Source organism: Terrapene carolina, unplaced genomic scaffold (genome assembly GCF_002925995.2).
Source record: "Terrapene carolina triunguis isolate 2854851 unplaced genomic scaffold, T_m_triunguis-2.0 Scaffold558, whole genome shotgun sequence".
Taxonomy (NCBI): domain Eukaryota; kingdom Metazoa; phylum Chordata; order Testudines; family Emydidae; genus Terrapene; species Terrapene triunguis.
In genome coordinates this window covers 6,890,877-6,913,364 of record NW_020664909.1, presented here as the reverse complement: position 1 = coordinate 6,913,364, position 22,488 = coordinate 6,890,877, and the positions used below count along the sequence as shown (strand labels likewise).

General features: G+C 40.4%; 1 protein-coding gene across 1 annotated transcript in view; it reads left to right on the top strand.

The window, feature by feature from the left end:
- MORC1 (MORC family CW-type zinc finger 1) overlaps positions 1–22,488 on the top strand; it is a 95,289-nt gene that overhangs the window by 2,586 nt on the left and 70,215 nt on the right. Inside the window, exons 2-9 of the mRNA XM_026659047.1 lie at positions 985–1,038; positions 5,447–5,481; positions 8,188–8,256; positions 10,822–10,912; positions 11,988–12,096; positions 16,392–16,551; positions 17,334–17,439; positions 20,226–20,351. Coding sequence (XP_026514832.1) covers positions 985–1,038; positions 5,447–5,481; positions 8,188–8,256; positions 10,822–10,912; positions 11,988–12,096; positions 16,392–16,551; positions 17,334–17,439; positions 20,226–20,351 — 750 coding nt within the window. The remainder of the gene's footprint in view (positions 1–984; positions 1,039–5,446; positions 5,482–8,187; positions 8,257–10,821; positions 10,913–11,987; positions 12,097–16,391; positions 16,552–17,333; positions 17,440–20,225; positions 20,352–22,488) is intronic.

Here is a 22,488-nt window from a genome sequence, read left to right as displayed (position 1 = left end):
CACCTAATCAGTTCCTTGCTATTGCAGGGGTCTTTGGCATTAGTAGCACCTCAGTCTTTCTTGTTCTCTGCCAGTGGCACACAACAGTTTAGATGCCTGAGGACGAAAGTGCTTAGTTTAACTAAAGTTATTGGGCTCAGTGTGGGGTATCCGGTGTAATTTAATGGCCTGTGATATACAGGAAGTAAGCCTAGTTCAGTATTTTCACCCTTTTTTCATTGGTGGGCCCCTAAAATTTTTTGAATAGCGGTGCGGACTCCTTTGGAAATCTTAGACATAGTCTGTGTCCCCCAGGGGTCTGCAGACCACAGGTTGAAATTCACTGGTCTCGATGATCTAGTGATCTGTTCTGACCTTGAACTATCTGAAAATATGAAATTGAATCCTCAGTCCTTGGGGAGATACAGCCTGATTTTAAATCTCATCAGAATAGTAAATAGAGAGTAAACGCACTGGGAATGGAGTTACACTGTTGTGAGACCAGAACTAGGCTCAAGAATATTGATGTCTATATAGTTCTTAATAGGTCATAGCATCACAGGGAGCTTGTGTTGCTACTTGCCAGTGCCACAAAATGAAATTAGCTTTTTCTACCAACTTAAAAAAAAATCAATAGGGTACAATTTTTTTTGGCTTATATCGTAACAGAAAACAAGCCCTTTTAACTGCTTCACCACTAGGGGAGTAAAAATGTTCTGATGTGTAACACGCATAATTAGAGAATGCAATATACATAACAGGTTAAAGTGCAGAGTGACCAGCATATTCTGCCTGCATATTCAGTTTTTAGAAATCTTTACCAGTAACCTTCACAATAGTATGTGTGTATTTGAATCTTAAGTTAAAAGCTGCTTTCATAGAATTTCATGTGTTTCAGTGTCAGGAACTGAACATATCACTTATGTAGATTCCATAATACACAGATGCTTGATTTGTTATTACCAATTGCTTGTAGGTTTTAACCAACTTTTACCTTTATTTTAGCACCACTCACAACTTTCTCTTTGGAGCGATTGCTGAACTGATTGACAACGCCCGGTAAATATTATACTTGTAGAACCCAAGTTCTGTTATTTATGGGTTTAAATGTTTAGCAAGGCTGACTCTGCCAGTGAGAGGTGGGGAAATGTTTCCACGAGTGGAAGTGATAAAGTAATTTTCAGGGTTGCCTGTCACCTTGTCTATACTACAACTATTTTGCTAGTTTGTCTATCTCAGCATAGCCTCCTACTGTCAATGCTGTAACATAGACATGGCCTAAATTACATACAAGTGTACCATGGAACATGATCTCAGTGAAACCAGGGCCGACGCTTCCACTAGGTGACCCTAGGCGTTCGTCTAGGGCGGCAGGATTTGGGGGGCGGCATTTTGCCGTCCTTGGCGGAAATGTGGCGGCGGAGGGTCCTTCCGGTCCGGGTCTTCGGCGGAAATTCGGCGGCGGGTCCTTCACTCGCTCCGGGACCCGCTGCCGAAGTGCCCCGAAGACGTGGAGCGGAAGGACCCCCGCCGCCGAATGCTCAGAGGAGGAGCGCTGCCGCCTAGGGCGGCAAAAACCCTGGCGCCGCTCCTGAGTGAAACAGTACTTGTCCTACTTCAGCTTTAATTGTTCTTCATTAATTGAAGTTATGAAGCATTTTAAAGCACTGATTCTGAGAGGCCGGGTGCCCTCACTGGAATTTGAGGTCACTGAGCATTTCGTAGGGTTGGTCCCTCAAATATTAGGCCTACAGTATGTCTCACTAGCAAATCATGGTAACTTTAATGATTGAATGTAATCATAAAAGGTCTGATTCTGCAAACTAAATGTATAATTGCTGTTCACAGTAGCAAACGCTATGCTCAGTGTTTGAAGGCTTGGGTGCAAAGACTGCATATAAGGTGACAAAAACAAGCAAGTTCAGACTTAGGTGTGTTAAGGAGGATTTGGCTGCAGGCCTGTTGTGTAGGCCTCACTGCATACGTGTTCTCTCAAGTGGGTTAATGCTGGGGTGGTGTTACATATGCTGAGGCCAGGCCTTTACTCAATAGTTAAATTGACAGCTGTACTGCTCAGGGGTGTGAAAAACCCATGCCCTGAGTGATGTAGTTAACCGGTTTAACCCCTAGTGTAGACTGTGCTAGGCTTGATGGAAGAATTCTCCTGTTGAACTAGCTACAGCCCCTTGGGGAGGTGGATTCAGTAGACCGATGGGAAAACCCCTCCCATCACTGCAGTGAGTATCTACACTGAAGCGCGACAGCGGCACAGCTGCAGCATTTCAAGTGTAGACAAGCCCAGTGTGGTTAATAGTAAATTGACGCATGAGGAGCCCCCTTTATGCTGTACCCATTCATCTGCTTTCTTTGTACCTCTTCCCCTTTTTCTTTATTCTTCTTTGTGCTCTCCCTTCCCATAATATAGAGAGTTTCCAATATGCCCTAGCCCCTAGGGCACATCTGCTAGTTAATGTTGACTGGACTCAGGTCTTGGAAATGGCTGTCCAACACACTCTGAGGAGATACTTGTGATTGGCTGTAGTTTTGCTAGCTGCAGGGACCCCAAAGTATCAACTGACTAAAACATTTTTATTGTGCACACATACAGCTTCATTTTAAGAGTTTAGTTGTTTTAAATAGGTCTAATTCTTTCAAGTATGCAAAATGATTAGTCACGCTGTGCGTGACTCACTAACTGGGAAAGTATTTCATAATGCAAAGCTGGTTTTTGTAGTTTGTGCCAAAATGTTCAAACATGGAGAAACTGAATTTTTAAACTTTCCTTTAACTTAGTAACTTTGATTGTAGCTAAAAATAAAATAGCTCCCAGGATAATGCTAGGTCTTCAGTGTGCTACCAGTTTAACTACTACCAGTTTTCAATGCACAGTTTTCCTATTATCTTCAAGTTGGAAAATAGCGGTTGTATGGGAAGGGTCATTTCAACCCTTTAAATTATTCTCCATTGTTCAGGTGGCAAGAACTAGAATGTCAGACCCTGTTTCTGTTATGAAGCATTTTTAAAATAGAAAAGATAGCTGCTTGGTTAGACTCATTAAGCTAAATCCAGTAAGAATAACTCTTCAAGTACCAAGAAAAATCTTGGCTGGCAGAAAAATCTTGACATGTCCTTTCAACCAGTGCAATAGAATTTTGCTAATTAAAATGAAAGTTTGGGAGATATATTTCTGATTAATGAATTTTGCCAGCTAGTCATTAGGTAAAGGTACATGACGAGCAAGCAATGACTCATCGCAAAATGTGCTTCGTTGATTGACATGACTAGTGTAGGTAAGTTTTAGTTCTTTATGATTCTCCATAGCATTTTAATAAATGTTTCTAGTATTTTTAGTAATATGAAGCCTTAGGAACTCTCTATTAAATACTTCCTAGTAAATAGAGAGAGGTGACCATTTTATTTTGCATGTGAGTTAAAGGATTAACCAAGTTCTCCTGTACTTGTGGAAAAACTAATTTTCCATGGATATTTTGCATTGCATCTAGTCTCTTGAAGATTCTATGTGGGACAATTGCTAAGAATAGTGAAGCAATTAAAGAGGGATTGCACCTGGATATTGGGAAGAGTACAGAAAAGTTATTGGGCCAAGATTTGTTTCTTCCCTTTGCTACTGCAGACTTCTGATCCCTGTAAAATTACTGGCATAATTCTCCTACGTGACCCAGTAGTGAAATCTGAATCTTATCTCTGCCATCAGTGAGATGCTGTGGAAAGATTTGTGACAGATTCATCTATATCACTTCATTAAAGGATCAGATAAGAGGAGGTAACTTTGACAGGAAATGGGTGTTTGATGCCAAACTAACTCTCTCTAAAATCCATTATTAACCATTTTGGTCTGAAATGTGGAATTTCTTCCAGATCAGTAGCTCTGAGGTGTTAATAGAAATAGGTGAGTAACTGACAAACTATCAACATTTAAGTATCAGGGGGTAGCTGTGTTAGTCTGTATCTACAAAAACAACAAGGAGTCTGGTGGCACCTTAAAGACTAACAGATTTATTTGGGCATAAGCTTTCGTGGGTAAAAACCTCACTTCTTCAACATTTAAGGCACTCGATGATCTTCGAATCATGCCTTCTTTTCTGGGCTAGACCTTGTCACCAAGATTCCCATTAGCTGGTGCTCTGAGTCTCTGACCTACCTTAATTGGAGTGTTTGGGTTTGAAACAAATCACAGATAGTAATATGAGACTCATGATTGTTGCATATAAGCATCAGGAACATTAGTTTTTTTCTTCACTGTCCCTGACTTGTTTAAGCTTCCTGACTTTCCCCATGCCTCGCTAGCACTCTTGACTTCATTTCTTCTGAAAGAGCTTCCATTCTAAAACTTGCTAATTCTTAATCCTTTTATTGTCTCTTTTGGTATCAACCATAGCTGCTGATATGATAGCTTTCTCCAATATGTATGTGAACTAAATGGCTTGGATAAAGGCCAAGGAACATCATGTCTCCTGGAGGGTTGTAGTAAACAAATATTGCATTAAGGCCTTGCTTTAGGCATTTTTACTTTGAAAGACAGCTGAATTCTATAAAGCTTGAGAAGGACACGTGAGAATCGTTGCTCTGGGCCATTTTCATCTGCTCTGGGCCCTTCAGCATCCCGGTAGCTTGCTACAAATGGATACAAATGGCTTTGAAGTTAAAATTACATCTCTTAGTGGAATGATTCTGTCCCAGTCCTGTTGATGACTTATTAAAGGTGAAATCCAAAACTTTTTGCTAAGGCTTGAGTTCAGGGATCTTTGTTTCCTTTGGAACAGTCAGTAGCATTGCAGTCTCACGTGGTAACCTGGGGGGAACACAGCTATCTCCTCTGCTTTAGGTGTTAGTGGTGCCATCCACTGTTATAGGGGAAATCCAACAACCTGCTCCTGGAACTTTTCAGGCAAGTAAGGACATAATTCTGGATTCCTTATATTACTTCAGCTCTCATTGGAGGCAAAAGATTTGGGTAGTCAAAGAATGCAGGATTGGGCTCTAAAGGAGAAAGTGACTTTTCTCCACTTTGAATCTAACTTTTATTTACAGTTTCAAATGGATATAATTTTCTTGACTGCAAATTAATAATTTTAAGTCTACACACACTGAGTGCCAGTAACATGATCTCCTCTACTAAGTTGCCACACTAGTATGAGATAAATATTTCTTTAAGTGTAATGGATTACTGTAATGTCTCAGATACTTCAGCAGCAACTGTTAGTAGAGGGCTTGTTATTGTTGTCCAAATGACTCGTTGTGTGGTGTTGGTATAACCAAAGGGTGCTATGCACATACAGAAAAGAGACCATCTTTCATGTAAGGGCTTACAATCTAAAGATGAGGAAACATACAAGCATATGAGCCTGGTGAAGAATTGGTACAGCTTTGTTGGTCACATGTATTTTCTTTTTTTTTTTTTTTCTCTGTGGGCAGAGGAAGGTAATTTTGTACTTTTTGTTTTCAGAGATGCAGGAGCCACCAGACTTGACATATTTACTGGTAAGTGCCGTAAAAAATAGTTAAAGGGGGTGATGCCAGTTGTCAGCAAGAGGCATATCAAGAGGGCATTGGTCTGCATCTGATTCCTCAGTTGCAGGTGTCTGCCTGCATGCTATCATGGTAGTTGAAAATTTGGCTTTGGAAATATCAGGTGATGGGGTTTCCATTTCCCTTGGGAAATCATCCCACAAATAAATGGATGTTGCCTTTCAGGAGGCTTGTTTAGCTGTCTTTACCTATTTCTTTCAATGGCTGGGGTACAGAATGTATAATGCTTCTGCATGCTTAAGAGTATTATTGGCAGCATCAATGAACAAAGGAATGCAGAAGTAGTTCAGCTTTCTTGTAAAATCAGGTTTTAGTATTTTCAGCAGGGCTGTTCAGTGGAGATATATAAGTAGCTAAAAAAAAATTCACTGTTTCTTCTCTTTTTTTCTAATTTTATTCTGGTGAAACATCTATTTTGCAAAGCTGAGCTCTCACTGACATTTGTATTGTTTGGCCAGCTAATCCTACTGAAAGCTGGAGTAGAGCTGGCCTAATCCCTTTGCCCCACTGAACTTCAGACTAGCCAGATTCCCACCATAAAGCTTCCCTTATGGGATGCTGAGATGTCTCATGCTGGTTTCTACCCCTTGTTTCTACCTGTTTTTCAAGTTGCATCTTTCACTTCGCGTGCCTCTGAGACCTCCAGCTGAGATATTGAACAGACATCAAGACTTGCACAGCTCTCTTTCTTTAGCTAAGTCAGGTTGGAAAGTGGTGTCCTGACAAGTTGCTTTTTTGCAGAACTTAGAACACAAAAAATAAAATATATTAATACTTACAAACCACTGGGTTTAGATTACAGAAAATTAGAAGTATAGTAAAACAGCAGTTTGTCATTTTATTGTTTCTCTTCTTTGCTGAAAAATGACTTGTGTGAGCTTTTGGTATCAGTTACTGGGATCAACTGGTAATCCAGACCAGTGAGGGGTTGTGTCACCACTTGTCCTGCAGCCCTGTGCCTTACAATGCTTTGGTACTATAGCTCCTAGCTGAGATGCTCACAACCAGCCTACAAGTGTGCAGGTCACACCCTGAGTGTCCGTGTGGTAGACAGCCCGGATTCAGCAGCTTTGACCTCAGCAGTACCTCATTCTGGCTTCCACCAGTCTTGGTCACAGCCAGCAAGGTGACCCCGTCCTGAGTTTTCCTGAAACCATGTACTCTATAATGTCCAGACCTTTTCTGGATAGTTCAGAGAAATAAGGTTTGTTTGTTCCTCTAAAGAGACACAAGCACATCACAGTTTATAAACAACTGGGGTAAATACACCCTTCCCTTTAAACACAGCACTGAGTTAGTTTATAGTAAAAAATAAAACAAATTTCTTAACAGTAGGGCATGGGTTAAGTGATGCCAAGTAAAAGGAATAAAGTTAGAGGGTTAAGAGCAAATAAAAGTGAAAACATGCATTAAACATAAATCTTAATCTAGCAAGGTACAACCTTTGTTCAAGATGGCTTCTCACCTATATTCAGTTTCCAGAGACTTCTCCTTCCCCCCCCCCCACTTAGTGGAAGGACCCATCTTTCTCAGCTTGTAAGCACTCTGTTCCCTTCTCTGTGTAGTGATGGATGCCAAAGATGGCTTCTGTCCTTGCTTAAGTTGAGTTATTGTTTCAAGAGGCAGGAGGACCTCACACTGTTTTTTCCTTCCTGTGACCTTCATTTCCTGTATGGAAGTGGGACATCCATTCATAAATAAATAAATAATTTAATGGAGATATCCTATCTCCTAGAACTGGAAGGGACCTTGAAAGGTCATTGAGTCCAGCCCCCTGCCTTCACTAGCAGGACCAAGTACCAATTTTGCCCCAGATCCCTAAGTGGCCCCCTCAAGGATTGAACTCACAACCCTGGGTTTAGCAGGCTAATGCTCAAACCACTGAGCTATTAGTTTGATCCCACCATACTTAATTTACATAGGATACAGGTAATAGCTGCCTTCTTTCCTGTTTGGCCACAGACTTTAAAGCATAATTTTATGAAGTATCCATATTTCCCTATATAATGTTAATACATTTCACCATGATAATACTCACTAGTGTGTCATTAGCTTTCAGAAAAGACCTCACTCTATACATTTTTATAATACAGTAATATTATATACAGTCAGTTGATTCAATCACTTATCACTTGAGATTCAGACCCCTATGGCTTTATATACCAGTAAACATTTGAAATGATTTCTTCTGAGGGTTATCTCAATGTAAAGTTTATTCAAGTTGTGAGGAAGGCAACATGGAGTCTGGTGGCGAAGGAAGCGCCATGCTTTTTCTTCCCCCACTTGTTATCTTAATAAATTTGTCTACCTAAAACATAAAAATGGACCTTCATCGTCTTTGCGTGACAATCAGGCTAGTCAGAGAATCATATATATATTCCTTTGTCTGGGGCACACCTGTTTACCAATGCCCCCTGACATGCCATAATTCCAGCATACATCCATAACTCTTAATACACACCGGGTACATACAGCACACAAGAATATTAATGATCAGTCAGTTATTAATTTTCATATGATACTTCACAAGATATATTTTGTACAAAGATTATTACAATTGTGTGTAGGATGTGAATAGAGGGGTTGTTACATCACAGTCTCCCTAACCGGCAAATTAGGTTCTACATTTATTACAAACAGGTTTTTCTCTTTTTTCAGTGGATAATGACAAACTGCAAGGGGGATTTATGTTGTGCTTTTTGGATGATGGATGCGGCATGACCCCTAGTAAGTTAATTATAAAGATGCTTAACTGGTTGTTCAAGGGAATAAAATACCAAGTATATAGAGACATTATTTAAAATGATATACACCTCTACCCCGATATAATGCGACCCGATATAATACGAATTCGGATATAACACGGTAAAGCAGTGCTCTGGGGGGGGCGGGGCGGGGCTGCTCACTCCGGTGGATCAAAGCAAGTTCGATATAACGCGGTTTCACCTATAACACGGTAAGATTTTTTGGCTCCCGAGGACAGCGTTATATCGAGGTAGAGGTGTATATACTTAATTTACAAGTTTACTTACTGTTTTTAGTATTTTTGCTAGCAGAGTAAATTAGTCCTGAAGTTTTTTTAAGCTGTGCATAAAGTGACTGTAAATTTTCTTGGAGAAATGAAATGTAAAATATATGGATTATTACAGAAATATAGTTGCCCTGCTTTTAAAGCATAGCACCAACTCACATATCAGAAAATGGTCAGAGTTCCAGGCACAGTATTACCAGTTAATTCACTGATTTCAAACAGACAACCAAACCGTGAAACATTCATTTGTTTTTAGGATCTCTCCCATAAAAGTATGGAGTTTAACATTGATGTCCTAGACAAATTTAAAACCCTGCTATAATTACTTTTTGCCTCCCTGAACTTCCCCTCCAGCTTGCATTGGACGTGGTATTTTTCCCCACTGTGCCTAAACTGTTAAGTTTTGCTATGTTTTGTCAAACTGCTGTATTTCAGTGTTTGATGATGCATTCCTTGCTTATTACAGGAGTTCCTACACTGTGTTTTGTATATAAAAAGAAAACTCTGGGATTGTTCAGAATAAATGGTACAGTGAAAATGTAACATCAGAATCATTTCCACATATCACCATATTTCCAGCCAATAAATAGTGTACTTTCCTGTTCCCTAGGATGGTCACTTAATGAAGCCAGTTTCAGGGCGTCTGCGAGCCCCGGCCCGGTTCCTCCTCCACTCTGGCTGGGCTGAAGCCCAGAGCACAGCCTGGCTGGTCCTTGGAGTTTTTATAGCATGTTGGTCTCAGAAAGGAAAAGGTTGAGAACCCCTAACTTAAGGCACACTTCAGTGTACATCATAGGCAGCAATCAAAATAAAAATAGTACTTGTTGCTCTGAATTTGTACATGACGTTGTTCCCTTGGTGCAATCAGTTGTCAAGTGTGAATATCACAGTTGGAGGAACAGAAATGATACAGGAAGCACCAGAGATGAATGTGTACTTGATTTATTTTACCTAATTATAAGTCTTTATCTGAGTGGTGCCATTTTGCTTATAAGAAGAGGATCAGTAGATGTTCACTTCCGTATACAATGGATTTTTTTGTGTGTGGTCCCAAATAGACAATTTCCCTAAAACTCTAACAAAGGGTCTTTATGATGGGACTTACATTGGTTTAAGGAGTGCTGGGTGTAATTCTGTATATTTTGCTATCATATTTTTGCAAAAGTCATGGGGGTATTATAATGCTATAGTACTAGGCAACGTTGTGCTACTAGCAGCTCAAGACTTTTCAGATAAAATAACATTGTACCAGTTTGCCATCTAGTGTGTTGCTCCTGCTTCTTTTTTAAGAGTGAATTTATTTTCCTTGAAGTATCCAAACAGCCTTCTATTGACCAAGCAATATTAGTTCATTGATATTATGGCGGTTTCATGCTGCTCCCAAGTAGATAATGGAGAGTCTTGATCTTCAGGTTAGGTTGATACATGCTGTAAATAAATTGTTCCCAGAATGACTATGTCAGATGTTCTTGGAAGTCATCCTTGCTAGTTAATTCTTTGAATGGCATTTGGCATGCCAACTTTCACTGCAAATGCAGAGAGCTACTCAGTACCTACTGCAGCTATCAACTGGTGGCTTTCCTCCTTATGTGGGGGAAAAAAAACTATGCAGAAAGCATCTGCAAAGGGGGAGGTACTATTTTTTGGCACAGGAATGTGGATCACAACCTAGCTTCTATTTCAAGCTTGGCCAGAGATCTTATATCATTTTGGGCAAGGCACGTAACTTCTGGTGCTTCAGTTTCCTTATTAAAACGAGCACAGTGCTTACGTCATGTGCTGAGGATCAACTTATTCTTGGTTTTTAAAATGCTTAGTTCTTCCAATGAAACTAGCTATAAATACAAAATAATATCTAATATTTGTTATGATTTAATTGTGGCGTGTACAATTCCAAGACCCTACTGTCATTCCTGAGTTAAGAAGGGAAGGAGTATTAAGATTTGCTATACTTGATCAGACCATTGGTCCATTGAATCTGGTATCCTACTTTTGTCAGCAGTGAGATCCAATTACAGCATTTGTTTGGCTACCTCTGTACTGAGTCAGACAAGCATGGAAACAACTTGTGTCTGATTTATATCTTGCTCCACGGCTAATAACACACATCATAAGATCTCAACAAATCCTGTGCTGTAGCACAAACCAAGTGAATACTCATTTTAAAATCTATGCAGGTTTTTAAAGTTTTAAAGTCCTGATGTTTTCTAATGAGTGTCCTATTTGCATGTTTTAACAATAACAATAAAATTCTATTGCAGAGGAAGCTACTGATCTGATTTATTTTGGAAGGTCTTCTAAGCGGACATCTCTCTCGCGAATGATTGGACGCTATGGCAATGGACTTAAATCGTAAGGGTGTTTTCTAAATCCTAGTGTCTTGATTGTCTCTGCCTCAGTATTTTTTTTGTAAGTATGATCCTTAACTCAAAAACTAAATGGAATAATGGAATATAATCCTATAAAAATCAATGCTCTATTCGGTCATCTAACAATCTCAATATTTAACTCAGTATTGTTCCTAATAGTGCATACTGAAGCTCCTGATGGTTCTAGTTGTCCAGTTATTTCTAATGTATATTTCAAAAGTGAATATATTCACCATATTTCCCTCTGGTTTCTCTTTTTCTGTAAAGGGAGGGAGAGTTTTGGGAGGGAATTCCAGCCATTTATAGGCCAGATTCTTGCTAGTTGCAAGGAGGCAAAAATGGTACTTCCTGGTGCTAGCCTGGCCCTGTGTGTCCTAGGGAAGAGTCAGTCTCCTGACAGAGGACAGATGACAGACTGCCACTTTTTAGTGGTTCCACTGGGCAAAGGCAGCAGTATTTGCTGCTGAAGGATCCCCACCAAAACAAATTACTTGGGGGATATTCTGGATAAGCACTTCCACCTGCCACTCTGGCATTGAAGCTGGCTGACAGAAAGACCTTAGCAGAGAGCAGCTGGTGGAGACCTGCCACCACATCTAGAATTGCTTAAACTTTGGTATGTATTTATTTCTCTGTACAGCTGCTTTGATGCAACCTTAAGCAGCGCTGTGCATCCTTTAAAATATGTTGATCACTGATCCATGGCTCTTAGTAGTTGTGTGACTCTATGTATGTGTTTTGCAACCAGTAGCCTAAAACCACATCTTTCTGTTAGTTTTGTGCACTCTGTCAACATGATGTGTGGTTACCTCATTTTGGCTGAGGATGGTTAGATGAGGAAAGGAGTCCCTTAAGGTTTAGACGCTCCCTCTTCCCAAGAGCTGCTTTTTCCTTGTTCCAAACACCCATTGTCAGGAGTAGAAATGTAATTTGAACATGCTAGAACAGGGCCATCAAGCCAATTAATGATATGTTCTGTCTGTGTTACTTAAAGTAAATTAACATCCTGACAACAAGCTATCTGAGTGTAATTGACATCTTCTGTATCTTTACTATAGTGGATCTATGCGAATAGGGAAAGACTTCATATTATTCACGAAGAAAGACGATACAATGACATGTGTTCTCTTCTCTCAAACATTCTGTGAGACAGAAGGCCTTAATGAGGTATCATTTTTTTTTTTTTGCTTTGATCGTAAATAGTTTCAAATAGACCCTAGGCAAGACTTTGAAGTGCTTAGGTCTCATTGAAATTCAATGGAATTTAGCCTCCTAAAGTGGGCGGTACTTTCTAAAGCATCTTCTGCAATTGCTGTGCATGTTATATATTGTGCTGTAAAGCATTGCTTATTAAAAATAAATGAAACTTCTCATTTTTCATTAGAAATATGTTTATGAAATACAGAGATGACTGTTAATGTAGGGAAAAAGTTGTCCAAGTCTGCTTTGTTTTGGGTTTTTGTTTGTTTTTTTTTTTTATAGAAAAGGTGAAGCAGAGCGTTATCACGCAGTATGCTCTGCTGACATCTGAAGGATAAGCATAGATCAAAACTGGTACTGTACTTCAATCTGTTGGCTTCACCTTAATTACAGTCAACAAACTATATTCTTTAGACCCTTCCTGTGAGATCTTATGTCAGATGGTGACCTGGTAGGGCCTAGGAGAATCTGTCTCTCAAAATAGACTAGATGGGATTTGGAAGGAGTCATGTGTAGCCTTCCTTCCTGGAGCTTTGATTGACCGACTGCTTGTACAGCAAAGCAACTTTAAAGGAAAAACTACTAAATAGGGTGACTAAGAAAGAGGTTTGATGTTACAGCCCAAAGGTTCAGTCTTGGTTGGCTGGTTCGTGGGGCAAGGAACAAGGTGAAGCTCAGGAACATGAAGAGCAAGGGATAGGACTGAAAATGAAAATAAGAAAAAGGAGGGCTCAGTCAAAGAAAGGAACGAGAAATGGAAAATGCAGCAAGAACTATCTATGTGGTATCAGAATAGGACATCTACTTGTAAAACAGCACCTGGAGACCGTAAAGGCTACAGCTACGCTACAAGCTATGGGTGTGATTCCCCTGTTCGCTTACACGTCTGTGTGCTAGCTTCACGAGTATAAATGGCAGTGTAGCCACAATAGCATGGGTAGCGGCAGCAGAGGCATGGCTGAGTCTTGCTGAGTACAAACCTGCCCGAATGGGTGAGTGTGTACTCATCACAACTATAAAATAACAGAAAGTAGCAGGAGCTGCAGGAAGAGAGAGGAGGAGGAGCCTCTTATGTACCTCTCTAGCACCCCCAGGAGCCTGGACTGATTAACACCAGCTTTTCAGGGAGCTTCCTGTTTCCTGCTGCTTCCCTGAACCCACTTGAGAACAGGCAGTCAATTGAAGTAGTAGGAGCCAGTTAGGCCCTTAAGACGCTGATATCTTCCCTTACTCAGGCCCTGCTACCAGCCTGCTTATTTGTCCCCTTCAATTGAGTGTTGAGAGCCACTATAGCTGGCACAGAACAGCAGTCATGAGTGAAATAAGAAAACGCCCCTCTGGGGCAGCATTCAGAAAAAGAAAGAAAGCAAAGGAAGCTTTTCTATCTAAGCAGGAAGGAGGTCTCCTGCGATATATAGACACAAATGTTCATGGTGAGCCTTCCGGCCCCAGTGAGAATGTGAGTGGTGAGGAGATGCCTGATCTTCCAGTTAGTCAGAGTGCAGGTGACCTGGCAGCTACTGCAGCATCCATATCTCCATCTCAAATGGATATAACCATGCACATTCCTGAAGAAAAGTGTAGATCAGAGAAGAGTGTGGTGGAGGCGCAAGGAACAGCTGCTGCTGAGTTTAGTTCCTTAAGTCTAGATGATCCAGGACTGTGGACCCACTTGAGCAGTAGCCTGAGGGACTTCCTTGTACTGGATGGGCCACAGCAAGTGAAAAACTTCATGTTCCCCAAAGACAATTAAAATAGAAGTTTCCATCCAACACATTACTGGTGTGAAATCTCCAATGGTGACAAAGTGGAGAGGCCATGGCTTATGTACTCAAAAACCCAGAATGCTGCATACTGTTTTTGTTGCAAACTCTTCCAGTCTAATGTTCCAGCCACATTGGGTTCTACAGGAACAAAGGACTGGAAAAATCCCGACTGACTGGTAGCTGTCTGGTGTTGCAAGCTTCCACAGGGCTATCGCCACTCGCTTCTCAACTGTGAGGGCTGCTCTCATCTTGGTATTCTGGTGCTTCAGGGCAGGGGACAGCAAGTCACAAAGTTCCATGAAAGTGCCCTTACGCATGCGAAAGTTTCGCAGCCACTGGGAATCATCCCACACCTGCAACACTATGCAGTCCCACCAGTCTGTGCTTGTTTCCCGGGCCCAGAATCGGCGTTCCATGGATAGAACCTGCCCCATTAACAACATGATCTCCAAAGCACCGGGACACGCGGTTTGAGAGAATTCTGTGTCCATGTCCATGTCCTCATCACTCTTGTCGCTGTGCTGCCGTCGCCGCCGCCTCCTCGCCTCGTTTTTCTGGTCCTGGTTCAGCATAAACTGCACGAGAATGCGTGAGGTGTTTACAATGTTCATGACTGCTGTCTTGAGCTGAGCAGGCTCCATGCTTGCCGTGGTATGGCGTCTGCAGTGTTCACCCAGGAAAAAAGGCGCGAAATGGTTGTCTGCCGTTGCTTTCATGGAGGGAGGGATGAGGCTGTACCCAGAACCACCTGCGACAATGTTTTTTGCCCCATCAGGCACTGGGATCTCAATCCAGAATTCCAATGGGCGGGGGAGACTGCAGGAACTATGGGATAGCTATGGGATAACTACCCACAGTGCAACGCTCTGGAAATCGACACTAGTCCCGGTACATGGATGTACACCGCCGAATTAATGTGCTTAGTGTGGCCACATACATTCGACTTTATACAATCGGTTTCCAAAATTCGAATTCTGTAAATTCGGATTAATCCCGTAGTGTAGACATACCCCGAGTGTTGTGGCATGACATACTGAAGTAAATGTTGTAAGCAAGAGACTCCAAGGTGTTGACCTTGATATATCTGGAGCAATGGAACAACTGGACAAAGTAAAGTCATACCTACAGTCTTACCGGTCAGATGCGGGATTTCAAAACGTTCTGAAGAGTGCACAGAAGTTGGCAGAAGAACTTGACACTGAAGCTATTTTCTCACCCATTCAAGAATACAAGAGTCACCGAAGAACACTCCTGTGGACAAAGCTGTGTTTTCTACCAGTACAGTGAAACCACCACTATCCCATGAGAGAAACAGGCTTTGCTGGTAAAAGTGCAGCTTTGCCAGTATAACTGCATCTACACTATGGGCTTCTGTTGGCACAGTTATGTCTGTCGGGGATCACACCTCTTTGCACCCTCAGTAACACAGTTAGGCTGGCAGAGATGTGTAGTGTAGACACGGCCCAAGAGATCATCTGAATGACCAAATACAGAACTGGGCACTTTCACTTGAACACTCAGTTTGAGAATTGAATAGAGATGGCTGTGACACCAGAAAAAAGTGAGAGACAGATGACAGAATTTATTGGCGAGGCAGTCATCCTAATAGTTTCTGCTCTATTTCAAATATGAAACCCATCTTCTCTTGACTGTAGGTCATGACTGACAAATTACCCTTTTTACCCTTAAATTGGGCTTAACCCTGGAGCTTATGAGAATGGGGAAGTAATAAATGGGCCACTCTCTTTTTATTTTTTATTTTATTTTTATTTTTTTGTGAGGAGAGGAAAAGGAAAAAACAGGTTTATACTTTCTTAGAGCTCTGCTCTCTTGCACCCCAGGGAATTTTTATGTCCCTAGCTAGCTGAGAATAGTTCCCTTTGTGTTTAAAATGAAACATTCCATTGGAAATGTTTGAAGTTCAGAAATCTGCAAAAGGAGACATTTTGATATCCCCGTGTGTCTGGCACATCTATCATGTAAACCCTCAACAGTCCCACCCTATATTGACACACACTCTGTACTATATATGAAGATGAAGAGCTATTGTAAATATGACCGTGGATAGCCGTGACAGGGTTCTCTAGTGAGGTGGCTCTATATGTGTAATTTTGCCTTATTAGTATTTGTAATAGCAACTAGCTGCTAAGGTGATGAACACTAAACAAAATATGAGGTAAAAGATGTGTGAATGTTTGAGATTGTGGTGTATGCTAATCTTTGTACTTCAAGTACAGTATAGTTTCTCATAATAGAAATGGGCTCTTCTTGACTAGAGGAAAATAATTGGATTTTCCAACGACTGTTTGTTTAGTCCACGCTTTTTCGCCTTGTAAGGCAACTTCATTGTTACATGTGTTCTAGATCTGTCTTTTTTAGGTATTTGGTAATGGGGACCATGTGTAGAGTCAGCAACAATCAAAAATTTCACCTTGGTCTTTGAATATTTAATATGTAATTGTCCCTGAAATATTTTTTTCATAATGTTTTTTGCAGATGATAGTCCCAATAACCTCATGGTCAAGAAGTACTAGAAAACCTGTCATAGGTGATCTTGAGAAATTCACTGTACAGATGTCTATCATCTTTAAATACTCCCCTTTTAAGAGTGAAACTGAATTGCTGCAGCAATTTGATGCGATCTATGGGAGAAGTGGTAAGCTTTGCCAAACAATGCAATTTTCATGTAAACAATTATTTAAAATATAGCCATACCGATGTATCGTTAGAGAAGCAATGTGCTTTTAATCTTATGGAGAAGGTCAATTACTGAAATTCTTATTTGGTCAGACCTTTTTTAATAAGAAGAAAATAAAAGGATTGGGGTATTTACCTTACACCCTGGTTGCTATTATAAAGAGAATAAAATGTCTGTTCTACTTGAATGACAAAATTGAAATGTTTATATGGGGAAAAAAATCTAGAAAGAATGCTGAAATTCTCCATGCACTTTGGTCCAGACTACTTAGATTTCCTCTCCACTAGTTCTTCTTATTCGACTGGCCTCTTCTGTCTAGCTGTATGAATCTTAGGCCTTGTCTAGATGGAGAGTTAGTGTGCAGCTGGGGTATAAGTCTATGGTGCACTAACTGGCCATGCGGAGCCTGCTAGTATGCCTTAAAATTCCCTAGTGTGCTTTGACCTTCTGCTGTTTTGAAACTTTTATATCCGAGCTTGCTGTGCACTAACTGTATCTGGACAAGCCCTCAGTGTCCGTAAACTCAATTTGTATTAGACACGATACAATAAGTTGTACATACATATTTCCATGGTTTTTGTTTTAAACAGGCCACAAAAATTGCAGCTCTTATTTGGATACTGTGTATATTATTTAGACAGGCTAGACTGACAAGATTAAAAAGTACAGAAGCACCTGAAAAGGATCTTTTAAAATATTCAAATAGTTGCCTTTAAAAGATGTATATTTTCTCTCCACAGGCACTTTCATTGTTATTTACAACTTAAAGCTTATGCTCAGTGGAGAGCCAGAGCTAGATATTAGAACTGACAGTGTGGATATTCAGATTGCTGGTCTTCTTGATAAGTGAGTGGCATAATTACATTACTGGAGCAAAGGTTTGGATGAATATCTGTAATCAATAGTACATGGTTACATACACCAGTAAAATAATTTTACTGGGGAACTGTCAATTGATTAGGAACTGAAAAACAGCATGGATATGTTGTCATTCAGAAATGAGAGCAGAGTGTCAAGGAAAAGAAATGCCTTTCTTTGACTGGGGGTGGCGGGGTAACATAGGATCAAAAGGCAAATATGGTATGGTTGCCCAGTTGTGCAAATGACCTTTTTCATTCACTAATAAAACTGGGTAAACCATGCAGATGAGAAATTGTACGACATATAAACATTCACTGCTCCCTGTGCTGTCTGTAACAAATGGATTGTATGCTCTGCTACCTCAGATGTCCCATTGTGATCAATGTTGAGGAATTGCCAGCCAATATTAGGGGCAAGTAAGAAAGTGAGTGCAGTTCTTTAAATGAGAGGTACAATGTACCCATTGGATTTAGATGACACTTGATTTAGTACATCATCTTTTCAAAGCATCCTGGGTATTGGGCCCTCAGGTAGGTGGCCACAGTTTATTTCTGTAGGGGACTCACTAACCCAACAGGGTTCCGCTACTCCTCACATCTATTGTCATTTTAAGAAAGGGATGATAAAACTTTCTGGTTCCTCTCTTCCTCCCCTTTTCCCCTCCCCTTTGCACCTGGCCTATGGCAACCCCTCCAAAGAGATTCTTAGAAAATACCAGGGTAAAAACTTCATAGTAATGGGATTCTGTTGTAAAGAAGCCTAAGCAAGTTAAAAGCCCAACTCCCATTGAATTTCATTGGGTCTTGTGTGCCTAATTCCCTCATGCTTCTTTGAAAATACAAGGCTAAAAGACTTGGGTTTCTGAATAACAGCTGTCCACAGATCTCAAAGCGAAGATTATGCAAACCACTGTAATAATTTCTAATCCACTGGAGACAAAATTGATCATTCAGATAACTGTAACTTAGATATTTGATCTTAAAATGCAGCTAGTTAAATTCTGTCTACTTATGACACAATTTTCATCTTCTCTGAGGCTGATTACTGCAGCACATTTAAAATTAATTTACAATTATTAATGCAATAATTCCAAGACTTGAGGTTTATTTTTTAATTTAGAGATCTGAAAAGAGTTCACAGAACTAAATCTTGACTATAAGATAGTTATTCACAATTGAAATTAGACCTTTTCTGTACTTACATCTCAAGTACAATGGAAATTGTTTTGGGAGACATCCTATGTATTGTATAGATGGAGAAGCAGCAGAAAAGATGATGTTGAAAATAAGTGAGTGCAAATTTAAATTAAAATGAGCAATTTAATGTAATATGTATTTTTCAGACGGGACAGTAAAGAGAAGGGACAATAACAAAAAAAATTAGATAAGAGAGGGAGAAATAATGGGCTGAGGAAGAGAGAAAAGGGATCTGGAGGGAAAGGAAATATGTGGAAAACTAACGGGGTTAGGAACAGAGGTTGTGAAAAAAGAATCTCAAAGAAAATGTTTGAGTTGGTACCATTATCTGAGCACTTTCATAATACTCCTGTGAATAACCCTGAGTTCTGTACCAGTAACATAATAGATAAGTGATGGCTGCCTAAGCATGTTTGCTCAAGCACCCTATGGGGACAATCCCTAATGTTGTGTGAAGGAAGCAGACAGAAGTTGGTTGCAAGCAGTAGAGCACAAAGTGCAGGGCTGATGAATCAGCAGGCCTGGAGTGGAACTTTCTGTAAGTGGGGACAGATGACTAAAAATATCAGCAGTACTTGTCACTATTGAGGGGTGGAGGCTGTTGGGTCTGTGCAGGGCATGCTTTATGGTCTTAAACATCTTCTTTTGGCTGAAATATGGCATTGCCTCAATCACATTAGTATTTTAAACAAATAATATGTATTGCTCTACTAGAGAAATCACCAGAACTAGTCATCCTTCCCTAGTCCCTGGGTTGCTTCACTAATGATTTCTTCCCCACCCTGCACCCACGCAGACTCTGCAACTTCCCCTCCCCTTTGGTAAGACAGGGAGCTTGTCTTCTGACTGGCCTCCTCCCACTGCCTGCATTCCTGGGTATAGAGCCCAAAGATATTGGCTGGAAAGTCTCTTGTTCATTCTATAGTTTAGGGAGGCTGGGGGGCCTAGAGAGCCCACTAGGGTGAGAGTCCTCCAGAGTCTTCAGCCAGAAAACCAGGAAAGGAAGTTAGAGCTAAAGAGGCAAGACATGGCTGGAAGAGCAGGGCTGCCCAGCAGGGCTCTCTGCTATCCAGCCCAGCTCGTCAGACTGAACTCCAGTCTCACACTTTCATATCTCTTCCTTGTCTGCAAAGCACCATAGATATTTGTGTCATAATACAGTGGGAAAACTAGATTCCCAGGGTTAAGTAAGTTAGCTTCTTGCATGGTAATGTCTTAAGCCTGAAGCTGTGTGGCATTAAATCCCACTGTTAGTGAGATTTTCATACTATATGTCAACAGCATCCCATTATAAAACGAATTTCTAGCCAAATCAAGAACTGTACCGTAGTTTTTAGTGCCATCAGCTGAAACCCAGTGCACAAATTGCAGTTTATTTGCAAGGTTCTGACAAACTTACTCTGGAGAAAACCTTCAAAAATCTTTTAATACCTACAGAGAGCACTGCGGGGATCCAGCACATTTTAGTTTAATGAGTCCGGGGGTGGGCATGTTGTCTTAGGTTATTATGCATCTAATTTCTCCATGTAGTAGAGTTCACGCTTTGTGGTCTTGCTTACATACTGGATATTTCAGCCTTCCAGAACGATGGTCACTCAGAGCCTATACAGCTGTATTGTATTTTGACCCGCATATGAGGATATTCATTCAAGCTGAGAAAGTAGAAACTAAGCGCCTGCCCTACTGCTTTTACAGACCCAGGTGAGTAAGCTTCCGTTGCTGTTACACTCTTAAATATTTTAATTTTCAAATCAGTGCACTTGAAAGCCTAAATAGCCTTTTTGTCATGGTGGGAAATTGATTTTGATGGCAATGTGACTTATAATTTAAACAAAGTTCAAATCGCATTGGCAGGCAGGTCTGCTAAAGTGTAATCATCTGTGACAAATGCTTGGCAGTTACCACGACCCAGGGCAAAGAACTTGCTACATAAGATAATCAACTAAAGGGGGATTTTTGATTTCACTTCGGTGCATCAAGGTGCTTCTGTTCTTGTACGAAAGATGCAGTATAAGATTATAAGTCACTTATGTGGTTTATTTGTAATGACCCCCTAATCCTGTTAATTTATAGTTTGTATGGGGTTGCTCCTAAAGTAAATCTAACTGAGCCCAGTTAGTGCACTGATCATATTCCCACTGTAGTTAGGGACCCAACTCCTTCTTTTGAAGTCAGTGGCGAGACTCTTACTAAGTGTACAAACCAAAGTGATCAGTTACTTAATAGCAAAATTTTTAACATCTTTATGGAAGGAAAAAACGGCTTTCATTGTGGGTATAGCTGTGTGGTTGGTTAGCTGGTGTGTAGTCTGCAACAGAGGTGCTAATATAAAAAACTAGCAGAAGCATAACAGTGTAGTTGGGGACTTAGACACTGGAGTCCTGTTAAAACAGGCTTGTATTTTAATATCTAACATGAGATTTTTTCAGACCATGTGCGTAGGGTTTCCAAGCACTAGAAAGATTAGTATACACAAATCTTGGGGTTTTCTAGTGATGCACGGTGAGATTTCTAAAGTGCACTAAGGTGTTGAAAATTAATTGGTCCATGGGGACCCTGCTGGTGACCTTTAAAGTAGTACTTTTTGAAACATTACTGTATTAAAGACTCATGAGGGAGCCTTTAGTGTGCACCAGCAGGGTCTACATGGACCAATTAATGTGCAAAATGTTAGTGCGCTTTAGAAATCACAGCCCCATAGAGTGCATTACCCTACGGATGCCCTTAGTCTTCATCCTGTGACTACCATGGTGGGCCGAGACAAGAAAAATTTATGGTTGAAAGCACAGTCCGATAGTTTCACCGAATTTAAACTGAGGCAAATGTTGTGGCCAGAAAGACAGATAAGAGGCATATTTTAGAACTTAGAACTAAAATATGTAGGTTATTACTTGGTGCCCAATTGAATTTTTACAGAAGTGCTCAGCGTTGGTCTAAATTTGTTCCTATTGAAGTATGAGATTTTCTTAAAAGAGAACAGAGTTTGGCCAACATGGACTAATTTTGAAAATCCCACTCTACATGTTGTTGTCAACCACCCTAAGATAATCAGTTTATTTACTAATAAATTGATCACTTCAGGGGGAGTCATCATGTATTCTATCTGGCATCACACAACTGGATTTTATGAAAGTTACATCTGTTTTCAAAGTTGAGTATCATTTTTAGAACATATTGTATATCATGCTATGTAAATACATACATGTAACTACATATAGCAATCCAAACTCGAGAGCACCACATATCTACTGCATAAGTTAAATAGTGTTCTGACCACTGATCAAAAGGAAAATGTCAAATCAGTGACTCTAGCTTCTACAATTTATACTTCTCACACTACAGATCATAAACTCGTGGCTTTTCTCCACTGACCATAGCTGGCTTAAAGATTCCTTAATGCCCTAGCTCTTCCTCAGTCGAAGATCACTCTAGCTTTACCCATCTCTGTTTTATCACCCTGTTGGGCCTGCTGTAGGGCTTTCCTGGAGCAGCTGACCTTTCTTAACCTTGTTAAGGGACTTGGATTTACGATAATAGTTCTCGGTTCCAAAGCCACTAGCTCTTATCCAAATACTGAGTACAGCTCCTTCTAATTGTGAACTTTCTTCTGTGCTTAATAGATTAATAATAGAAGAGAGACAGAGCCTGCACTGTAGAGAGCGCAAATCGAAGGTAGAAACAGTTCAGTCACACAATACAATCAAATTAATTAGCTGCGAATGTGTTTGTACAAAAATTAAACTGGGTTAGATACTGCATATGTTGGTGGATCACAGAGTTTCCTGGAAAAGCAGCAAATGGAAGGATTTGAATGAGGCACAATTGAAAGGGGAGATTC